General features: G+C 44.7%; 1 protein-coding gene across 2 annotated transcripts in view; it reads right to left on the reverse strand.

The window, feature by feature from the left end:
- LOC120903318 (homeobox protein unc-4-like) overlaps positions 1-11,850 on the reverse strand; it is a 60,850-nt gene extending 49,000 nt beyond the window's left edge. For both annotated transcript variants that reach the window (XM_040312683.1, XM_040312682.1), the window contains exon 1: positions 10,472-11,850. In XM_040312683.1, the coding sequence (XP_040168617.1) occupies positions 10,472-10,904 (433 nt within the window). In that variant the 5' untranslated portion in view covers positions 10,905-11,850. The remainder of the gene's footprint in view (positions 1-10,471) is intronic.
- Positions 11,851-12,113: the final 263 nt, after the last annotated feature.

The raw sequence follows: 12,113 nt of genomic DNA on the forward strand, positions 1-12,113 counted from the left end.
TAACGATCAGATAGAGTTCGTTTCCTATGCAGACCGTCCCGATTTAGCGAAGGATGGCTACATTATTTTGGTGCAATATGCCTATATCATCAGTGTGTGGAGAAGAACCCAGTAACGTATGGCTATAAACTATACATTTTTAATAAAATGCCAATGAATCATACAATTTCTTATACAGTTTGAGATGAAAATCAGTCAATGAGCAAAAGCATAAGCGAATTAAGAAAAGAAAAACAGTAATTATATACATATTACCCTGCGTCGATGAAAGGCGGAATAGTGCTAGCAGTGAGAAATTTGCACACAAAGCAAACCTTTTTTAAGTGAGTAAACAGCTTAGGTAAATAGCAAGCGTTTATAATATCAACTATTATTACAATTATAAGGTGGATTTAATTATACGTTGCATGACAACTGAAACATATTTTAAGACACATTACCTTACATTTACATTTCCGCAGGCGCAAACTTGATTGTTTTTAAATATGAAATATTATCTATTCTTCCTACTTCCTACTAAAATATTCTCTATGTTTTCTCTACTCTGCTCCACACCTACGAAACGGTCACCAAACGTTTGTAAAGTTTACCGAACGTAGATAATTAAATGCTTGGGAAAAGCAAAGAAATGTCACTAACACATCGAATCCTTCAGCTAAATTCAACCATTTTACTACAAAAGTTTTTGCACACCAAGTATCAGCACTATTTCAGTCCCTCGAATGATTCAAACTCAAAAAGAAATGTTTAAAAATAACACTAAACGAACGTGATTGAATACGGCCCTATTTATAGCTAACTAACCCACGTATAGAAATCGATTATATTAAACTAAACAGCTGATCAAGGGCCGTTTCATGTCGTTCTCTCAAAATAATGCTGTAAATACATTCTTATTCCAATAAGCCAACAGTGGAAAATAGCACCAAAAAAAAAACTACTCATACAAAACAGTACGCCACAAACATTTGCGTACGTACAGCGCTGTAAGCCACGCCTTCGCGCAGGACGAAAAGGGCTACACGCTACGAGCGGGCTGCTTCCAGGAACCGATCGATATGCGCCGTAGAGCGTAACTCCTTTTCCAGGAGGGGTCGCTAATTAGGATTCATCAAGCATTGTTGCTGCCGCTGCTCAACCCTTGAGTGATCAAGGAATTATTTTCACGTGGAATGAATTATACGTGTATTAAAACTACGCCAAATAAAAGGTTAGGAGTCTAAATTTATAATCTTATTTTTATACATTTAAGGGCGGTTTGAATGTTTCGTCCAATAATGTGTGTGTTTTTTTTAAACAATTCTTTACTGTTGTTCTAATAATGACAATATTTTAGTACAACGTTTATCCGTCAGCTTATGGCCGCTTTTTGCAAACGGTTGAATGAATCCAACCTCTTTACACACTCCACCCTACCGAATGGAAGAGCGAAACTCATTGGCCAACCATGCTAGTGGCAACTTAGCGCCCTAACAACAAAGCTTTTACAATAGAAATTCCTCAGAAAAAAACACCCATACACACAGCAACGTTGTAAAAGTGAGCAAGCAATCATGCCAACAGGCCGCTCTCCCAAAACTTTCCCCACATCACCGCTCTTTGCTGTGTCGATAGAATAGGGCTGCAAACCTTGTTTTTTCGATGATACTTTGGCCCCCCAAGGATTCCACACCAACGATATCTTGCTGTTGCTGTTTCGCGTGACAGAAGATCCTACAACCTTACAGCCATTGTTATTTGTGTGCCCTGTCACGAACGCCAACGCAAAAATCAGCGCTACGTTTGCATGTGTCCTTTTGCGCTAAACGTGGAGTTTTGGGGGCGCGAGCCCATCAACACTGTCCCCCGTACTGCCACGGAATCATTCCGTTTATTAACGAACAACATCACACCAACGCATCCTTTCACTAGCACACACACACACCCTACTACCGCCCAAAACTATCAAGGGAAGGCCCATTCATACGTCAACCTCACACAGCAAACTTGTCATGAAAATGAGGTTATCTTGAACGTTTTGACGCGACGGGGCCGCGATTATATTATGCGCGCGGGGTCGTGCTGACTGCAATCGATAAAGAATTCAATCGCCCGCGTTCGATCGGAGGGAAAAGGGTGTCTTTCGTTTTTGCTGTTTGGCTGACTGACGGGCGTAACATTCACTGCTTGCGCGTGACATTCCTTGCGCGGTGTGCGCAAAAAAAATCCCTGAACTGCCGTGGGCGGGAGAGGTCAAAGGTGTGACCGATGGGGCCATCCCCGTCCCTCTCCAGCCTGAAAGGAATAAATAGGCAAATGGCAAACAACGGACCATAGTGTCATCATATCATTAGCAGCTCCACACAACAAACGCACACAATGGTACACGGGCCCTTGTTAGCGTTGGACGAACGGACGGCGGACGAGCCATCTCACATCAGTTTCCGTTTCTATTATGTGTGAGTCTGTTTTATTTTTTGTGTCTTCCTTTATTTGTGCTTTCCGTTGCATTACTAGCAGCGTACAGCATTCCTTAAAATGTTTGGAATTTTTGTATCGCGCATTTCCTCCCCTTTCCCTCTAGACACAGATTCGTAGTTACGCGAAGCTTCGCGCTCCCACCGCCGGCACTCTTACGCACCAGAAAGATCCTTGCGTGCTAATAAATTCCAGCCCTATGACCGATGACCGAGACACCGAGGTGGTATGTGGGGAAGTAGAAGAAAAAAAGGGAAAATAAAACAACCATACGATACGGTGTTCAAATTTTCGCAGACCTAGAATCATACGCACTGTACAATAGAGAGAGAGCTCTGCCACAAACAAAACGGGTTACGAAATTCGATGCCCACCAAAGCAACAGGACAAAAAAACGGTAGGAAAATACGGGAATAGGAAACCCACAAGCAGTCAAACCCGTAGGCGGTTTATTTTGGTAAAAGATTACCTATTTCAGCAGCTCCTTGAGCTGCTGCTACGGTGAGCTCTTCACCACCTTCCTTCCTCTTTACCAGTTAACGCCTTTCTAATCTCCTCAAACGCCACCACAACTGCCATTAAAGCGAGATTTTTTTTTTTGCTTTGTTCCTTACCTTGCTGCCCAGCGCTCCCAACCCTCTCCCAACAGTTGTTGATCCTTTTTGTGTTGCTCTCTCTTTCTCTCCCTCTTTCGCTCTCTTTGCAGAAAAGGCAGCATTATAACACGCTTTAAATGCGCTTTATCCCATCCTGACAAGATTGCCTTTGATTTTCTGTTTTGTGTTCGTTTCAATTTTTTCACACCTTCCCTTTTTTGTTGTTGCTGCTAAGAGCGGATGAGTAATAGCATTATTATTATTATTATTATTTTTAAATCCTTTCTTTACATTTGCAATCCTTAAAGTGTGTATGTCGTCGTACACATTTGTCACTATCGTCACCTCGTTGCCATAGCGAAACACGAGAAGCAGTCTCCTTGCTAACGTCCTCAGGAGGACGCGAGCCTACAAAAGACATGTCATCCAAGTACGCCAAGGTTCGGTGGCGCAAACGGTGGTTGCAGGGAACGCGTGCATTCAGATGAAATGCTATGCTATGCGGATCTCATACCTCATGCGCGCCCGTTTCTGCTAATCGTTTGTGCGATGAGGCGGGGCTGATGGTGAGGGGAGGGCATAGAAATTCGATACTGTACTCTGTACACAGCTGACTCGTCCCCGTTCCTTATCTTTCCTGCTGCACACACACCGCACACAAACCGCACACAAACTATTTCAATCGCATCCTGATGCCGTTGCCTTTTTCCGGTGCCAATCTCACTTCCCGGGAGTAGCTATTTCCTTCTCATTTCCGCCCCCAAGCGAGAGAGCAAGGTACGTGACGCGGGCTGAATGCAGCTTGCGATGATGCACCGAAACGATCGGTTTTGTTGCAATTGCTGCTGCTGCTGCTGCTGACACCAAAACACGGGCAAGGGATAAGTGTTCGTAGAAGTGCAAGGAGCAACAACAACGGAGCAACAACAAAAATGTGAGTGTGTGTGTTTCCATAATCCACTTAAAAACTGTTTAAATCCGGCCCAAACAAATCCGGCAGCCGTGGTTCGCACGGACAAATTGGTCCGATGGGTTGTGAGAAAACCCCATACCCATGAGGAAGCTTCCTGGAAAAGCGTTCAAGCTCAACCTCAAAACTGTCGAGAGATGAGAAACCTTTTGGGCACTAATCCTGTTCGAGATTACACGAGCCTTTCGGGCAGAGCAACAACAATGGGCTCGAGCGACGGCGTGAAGTGGTGCAGAACCAAAATGACCAACCGGGTGCATGCACATTGAAGCACTTTTCGGTGAAATCTCCTCCCAAAACAAAAAGCACATCAGAAGAAATAGACCCGTTTCCCGCAGGAAATGAAAATCTGCACAAATCGGGACAAAATAAAGAACCATCTAGGGACCCCCTAAGCTGCCAATTTACGAAATAGAAGAGAGAGTAATTTTAATAAGCTTCTTGTAGCTTTCTAGCTGCCCAGACACAAGTTTCCAAGCCGGTAAACAAGTGCATTATATGGTAATTATGCACAGACAAACTCATCTCACGGAAAGGGCAACGGAACGGACTTGCTTGACGCTCATATGCTCGCACATACAAACTGTAAGGATTTCTAAAGCACATTTACACAAAATACCACACGGCAGTGGTGGTGCCAAGTCTTTTTTTTGCTGCAAAAGACTCGCCAAACGCACGGAAACTGCATGTTCCGTTTTTTTGTTGGTGTGTACTTCCCATCATTAATTAGCCTTCGTGTTCTGCGAGGTGAAAACCTCTCTCTTGCACGAGTCCCCAAGTCCCCCCTATTCGGGAGGGAGGACAATGAACGCGAATGCTGCCTGTCGCCGCTGGGCTTAATCTCTCTGCTCTAGCGTAAAGCCTTACGGAAGGATGTTTGTGTCTAAGCGTGTGTGTGTGTGTGTGTGTGTGTGCTAGTGCCGGTGTGTCGGAGCAGATTAACCCACTTTATTAGTGGGAATGGGGGCGCCAGCAACCTCCAGCCCTTAACGTAAGCCCGGTTCCTGTCGAAAGAACAAGCGCATTCCCGAGTCGTGAAAACAAAACAGAAAGAACGAGAGAGAGAGAGAGAGAGAGAGAGACTCCTTCACCGTGGCACGACGGAGTGAAACGGACAGTTTATGTTCACGAACCAGCCTATTCTTTCACAGGTCCCGATGTTTTTCCAGACCGTCCCACACTCCACACCATGTGTCTCGATGTCTTTTTGGTGTCATCACGAACGATGCGGTGCGCTGAATCCAGTTGTTTGCTGTCATGACAATGGTTCCTACCTAGCTCCTAGGGCCAGTCTAAGAGGAAAAAGCATCGGCCCGGGGGTATGAGAGGGCTGTTGCACTGCAATGGGGCACTACAGAAGCTCTAGAGACACTTTCAGCAGTCCCATAATCACGTAAACATCACGGATAGTAAACATACACACTATCGGGCTTTGCGCGAACGGTGGCTCCGCGTTCCCCACGCTGACGCTGTCGTCCCAACAGCAAGTGAGCTCCGTAAATGGAAAGCCGCTGCTGGAGCCATAGCTTGCTTCGATGCGATGCTGCCTCTACTGGTAATGCATCTCATAAACTAAGAGTGGAACAAACGGGAGCAAAATAACAGCTACTCAACATCGCAAGCCGGCCGGCCACACTCTTCTCTTTGTCTCGCTCGCTCAGTCTTTCTCCTGCTTGAGCGAAATATTCATGTGACATTCATCAGCCTCAACTTTTTGCTACGTCCTCGTTGCCGGTACAGTTGCCCCACATTCCCCCTGCCCCTTCCCCTTCCAGCCAAAAACCATCCAAAGCATCCTGAAGCCAATGTACTGATAACAATGACTAAAGGCACAACCCTTTACCTAAATGCAGCCGTGTAGTATTGGTGTGTGTGTGTGTGTGTGTGTGTATACGGGAACATTCCGATCCTGGTGCCTCTGGTTTGCTTGCTCCTCTCATGGCCTCTTCACCACCTTCCCTATTTTTGGTGTGTGTGTGGATCCGGTTGCGAAGGTTGTGCCCTTTCCCAACTCGTCCCCCCTCTTGCTCTCCCGTAGCATTGCGAATCGTCATCGTAAAACGGTTCCATTTGTTTGTTTTATTTCACACCTTAAATTTTTGGCTTTATTATTCTCGTGCGCATAGAATATCATGCACAGCTTTCCTTCCCCCACTTTGCACCGTTTGCCACTTCCCCTCTCTTCTGAAATTTGCACCGTTTCTCCCTTTTGCTCCTTCAATTCTGTTGTTCCCCAGTGCAGGCAGGCAGGCAGTCGGCAGTAGCAGCAGCTCGCGCGGGGAATCTTGTGCTGTAAGGATTCACATATTTTTTCTTTCCTTCTTTCACACCTTTTTCCAGCTTCCTCTCATAGGTAAACGTGTCTCGGTGTGTTATTTGCTTGCCTCGTAAAACGGGACAGTTTTTGCTGTCTATCTTTGGTCCCTGCTCATATTACACTTAAAAGAGTTCTTGCAAAAGTTCTTGTTGGGAATGGTTTTATGTTCTAACACAATAGGCAGTTTAAAGAAATTAAACACAAACATGGATGATATTGACGAGTTGAGTTATGCACTAAAATTAAACTAAATAAAGCGCTTTAGTTAAAGGTTCTAGACTAACGTTTAATTTTTCTAATTGATTTTCTTGAACGAAAATCATAAAATAATCAGAAAGATTACATATTACATTACTTGACAAAGGATATGAGCCATTTAATCGAAAAGCATGAACCAAAGCAAGAACAAGGGTAGAAAAATCATTCCATTAAAATGCCGTCGGTAGTTTGAGCCTTTAAGCTAGCATACGAAAAAAAGTAGAGGAATATTTTTTGTCTTTTTATGCAACTTTCTTGCGATTAAGTGATATTATTTTCAGTTTAATGTAGTAAAATTTACCACACAAAAAACAACAATTTAAGATCTTTTTTAAATAAAGTTAATTATTTATTGTTATTGATTTCGTTCCTATAGCACCAAGCTGGTCCCAAAGTTTGCTTCTCCAAAATGTACTTTTTGTATGCATCAAGGATCATTGTGAGCAATTGTTATCCAAAAACAAACAAAACACACACATACACAAAGCATATTATAAATCTTTCTCCAAAAAGCCTCGCTTCGCCACAAAGTAATTACTGTATGCGCACAATGTGTGTGTGTGACTAATATTTCCACTAAAGGATGATCGGCAAACGGTCGCAGAAACACTATTAGCACTTGACACATTAACCGCCTCGCCGGCGCCTACACACACACTGGACTTATCATAATTTATTCAAACAGCCCCAGCCCTGTCTCACTAGGTTAATTAATTCGCCAGTAACCAGCGCCCGCGCCCATCCGGCCATCCTTTCTATACAGTCCTGTAGCATAGGACACAAAAGCACACAAACACACACACACACATACATAAAACCGCAATAAAAAAAATCCTCTAAAAAAACCAGAGCTACCAAGTTGTATACGTATACTCCACCATATCTCGTTAAGGAATGATGAAATGGCACCGTTTACGGCCTGCTAAACATACAGAATGAACTGCCGGGCCGGGCGACGGAACAGAAGCGGTCCATCCTGCAGCGCGAGGCGCAAACGGGGTGCATGCATGCGTTGCTGCAGTCGCACGACATTGCGCGAGCTGAATGTGTAGTCCTGTGACGCCTGCATCGCCTGTGTCACGCGACACTGTGGCGTCAGAGAGATTGAGCAAAACCGGCAGCGGTACGGGACACTCATGAGAAACGTGCGAAATTAGCCGCGAGCCGGGTACACACAGTAATTTTCCACACTCGGCGGCGTTTTGGGCTGTTGTGGCCTGAGTTGAGTGCTTGCGCACGAGATAGATTATGCATTATTCATTTACGCGAGGGAAATCGTTTATTATTTTTAAACGGTAGAGAAAGTTTGCCTTTCACAAGGAAGAGCAATGTACAATAATGATTCAATTAATATTGCACAAAAGACATAGTAATGTACAGGTACAACATGAAGAAATGGCCCACGCAACACAGAGTAATTCATTTGGGAAGCTTTTAAAGATTGACCAACTAAAACTTTATGCTTTTCCCCTTCAAGGGTTAAATTGAACGACAAGTAGTGACTTATTACATCATAATTCACTCCAATAGTAGACGGACCTGCAGAAGGATATCCATCCGTAGTGCATGCGCCTGCGCAGGGCATTGTGGTTCGCTGGCAGCAGGAAACATCGTGTACCGAAGTCAGCAAAGAAAAAGGTCTGTAAATAATCATTCATTTGTAGGATCTTTTACACTCCAATAAAACGCAACAACGCAGTGTACAAGAAAAACCATTCAAAGATACTGATACTGACATGGTGACAGTGATTGTGACCGAGAATTGTCACTAAAAGGCACAAACAATAGGTAAATTGTTTAGGACCTCAGCTATAAGTAGGTGTAATGGACAATATTTACACATGTTTAATTAATCTTGATTGATACACTTACTGTCAAAAAAGCATCAACTCTAAAACAAAAAATAAAGTCACACATTACTGAAACTGTTTAAACAAATGACTGTTTGTGTTATAATAATTAATGTTCACTATATTATTGTATAAACCCTTAGGGATAAAACAAGCATTATTGATTCGAATTACCGTGATATATAAGTGCGGTTCCGTGGTATAGTCGTCAACTCGAACGACTCAATAACATGCTCGTCATGAGTTCAAGCCTAGAATGGACCGTCCCCCCGTAGCAAGGATTGACTATCCGGCTGCGTGGTAATGAATTAAGTCTCGAAAGTCTGTATAGGCCGGCATGCCCGTTTAGGACGTTACGCCAAATAGAAGAAGAAGTTAGACCGTGTTGTTAGTACGGCCGTTAAGCCGCTCGTCCTTACTGTCTCCATGGATTCAAACCGCTGAATACCCTTAGATTGAGCCCCCCAATCAAAGGATTGACTATCCTGTTATGGGTAAACCAAATCCAAGCCCATTATTGGCTTCAAAAGCCTATGCATTCAGGATTCCGTACAGAACAGCCCTTGAAAAGAGTAAATGTATTAGAAGAATCAGATCGATGTCTAGGCACAAGTAATTGGCCGACGGTCTAGATTGTATTATCATTTTAAGAGATGATCAATTCGTACTCTCTATTATCAAGCTCGATCAAACTGTTATCTCATCAATCATGTATTGCTATCATGTTATCATGCATCAAACAGATAGAAAATATGGTTCTATAACTCTTTTTGACACAGTGAGGGAACAGGCTAGACCAGCGATGCGGCTTGCGAGCCATATTCTGCTCTTGGGTATCGTGAGGGCAGCTCTTAACATTTCATATATTTCATAGAACTTTAACACAATGTTTGCTCTTGGTTTAACAATTGTGGTTCTTCGCGTCAAACTCTACGAACATTGTTGTAGAATTTGGCTCTTTCGGTCGTAAAGTTTGCCGACCGCTGGGATAGACAAACTAATTAACCGCTTAGTGGACCAAGGAGAATTTCTCATTCAACCTCCCGTTAGACATTTCAACAGGGCTCTGGACATGAGTATTGCTGCTTAAAGCCTCTACTCGTTTTAATTTGCTATTGCTATTAAGTTATGGTTAGTTGAAGCTATTAATCTGTCTCAACACACGTTCAGAAAATGTTAAAATAATGAGCATAATGATACAAAAGTGCTACTATTAGTTATGGCATTAGTCAGCCTTTTTTCATGATCAACATACAGTTAGTTAACACAATTAATCGTTAATATTGTGTTTTGCTTAATTTCAACTACTTTATGCATATCAAATTAAGAGATCACAGATATAATAAATGTTTAAGCACACAAAGAAATAAAAATCCATTAAGAGTGTTAATTTAAACGCTTGATCGAATGTGTCAGCAATGTTTGTGACAGAAATGTTTAAGAAATTGTCAATTGCTCAAGATGATGATTTTACATGACTTTTGAATTTTTTTTTTGGTCGCATGAAAGGAAAGATATAAATAAGCGAATGTTTTTTTATAAATGAGTTTTGTAAAGGTGGCTGAATCTCTGAAGTTTTAATTTTATTGTATTTAGTCAAAACAGGCCAGTCTCGTAGTACAGTCGTCAACTCGTACGACTTAACAACATGCCCGTCATGGGTTCAATCCCCAAATAGACCGCGCCGCCATACGTAGGACTGACTATCCTGCTATGGGGGGAGAATCAATTAGTCACTGAAAGCCAAGCACACAAGTGGGTACAGGCAGGCCTTGACCGACATCGGTCAAGAAGAAGAAGAAGAAGTCATAACAACCAGTCGATATCAGGTGGTTGTTTGCCAATGGTGGTAATACCATGGAACAATGAAACCAATTGAAGTAATTTTCATAATAAATAACAGTCTGGCAACACTGAACTTCTAAACTTTATAGACAAAATTTGAGCAAATCAATTAACACAATTTAAACAACATTTTAAACCAAAGCACTGTTAAAAAAAGCAAGTGAACTGCACTACTTACTGTTGGCTGACTGTGCCGAGTGCAGCTGCAGCGACCCACCGCCGGCGGCCGCACTCGCAATGTTGTGGGGCAGAAAGGCGGCGGCAACGGCGGCGTGCGCGTTAAAGTACGCCATCCGCGAGGCCGCCGCCATCTGCATCTGGTGCGGATCGGCACAGCCGGCGGCGGCGGCCGCCGCCGCAAACGAGGCCTGCCCGACGGTGGTCGGATAGAGGGACGGTGTGACCGCCGACACGACGCCACTGGGCCGCGTCGACTCGCCGCTGCTGCCCAGCCCGAGCAGCTCCTGGATCGCGAACGGTGACCGCTGCGGCATGGTCTGTACGGGACGGTGGAGGGCCGCGGCTGCTGCTGCTGCTGCCGCCGCTGCGGCCGGTGCGGTGACGTGTATCGTTTCGGTTCGGGGCAAGGGCTCCAGATTCATGCTTCGCATTCGCGCGGACCCTCCAGACGTGTTGTTTGCGCCGTGGCACGTATGGAAAGACAACAATTTAAGCCTGCAAGCGCCCCAACAGGGCGTTGTAAGGGCTCCTGGGACAGGCTCTCTGTTGCTGACCGCTCTGACCTACTGCTTTGTCATACACATTGCTTTGTGACTGTGTTCGGATCTGCTGGCTTTGACTTTGGCGACTTCCTAAATTGCTCTATTCGCTCGCAAGACTTCCCTTGTCTGGCGTGATGCACAAGTTATGCAAGGAGCTGTTTCGAATGCTTGTCTGTGGCAGCCCAACGGGGCAGTACACGCCCCAGGCGCGACTCAGTGGCTAACGGCCAGCGCATTATACTATAAACATCCTCGTGCAAACCCCCACATCACCATGGCGCTTACTTGAATAATTGTTACACAATTAAACGCACAAAGACAATCGCACCAACACTCACAAACACACGCGTAGCCCTCCCCGTTAAGCACTGTAAACACACAACGTGGCAGCCTACTACGACGAATCACCGTGAATGTTATCGTTACTGGGTCCACACACTGAGAAAAGGACACTCTCATTCGCCCCCTCACTCTCACTCACTCTCTATTGCAAAATACTCTTCTTTTTATCATTTGTTTTATAGGCTATTACGCTATTGCTATTACCCCCGTACGCCACCACCCAGCGACAAGTAGCATCATCGCAACGGACACGTCACAGGTTGGCGTGCTAAATTCGACTGCGAACAACCAACAAAAACAAAGAAAAAACGCCAACACCGCAGCACACGTTATCGCAGACAAACCACCCAAAACACCCAACACGACGCCGCGTACGCCAACGGTTAATACGCGGCCCGGCACACAACACACAACACCACCACCAACCAGCACGAACGACACCTTTTGCGTTTTGCGCTGCCCGAGTGTCCCGGAGTACGAGCGCGGCTGGAATCCTAACATGAAATGGTGAAGTGAAATGAGCCCGCGATGAGATGATGATGCTGATGATGCCGTCGGCGCGTGGAACTGGCTCCCGCGCGCTTCGGGTGTTTTGGCCGCGGTCGGGTTTCCAAAGCGAGAGCACAAACCGTATCGCCCTCTCTCCTTCGCGCTCACTATCTCTGCGGTACGCTTTTGTTCTTTTGTTGCGTTATTTATCGGCCGCTCTCTGCTTTGCTTGTGTCGCGCTGCGTGTACATAGGCGTTGCGTCCATT

Source organism: Anopheles arabiensis, chromosome 3 (genome assembly GCF_016920715.1).
Source record: "Anopheles arabiensis isolate DONGOLA chromosome 3, AaraD3, whole genome shotgun sequence".
Classification (NCBI taxonomy): Eukaryota; Metazoa; Arthropoda; class Insecta; order Diptera; family Culicidae; genus Anopheles; species Anopheles arabiensis.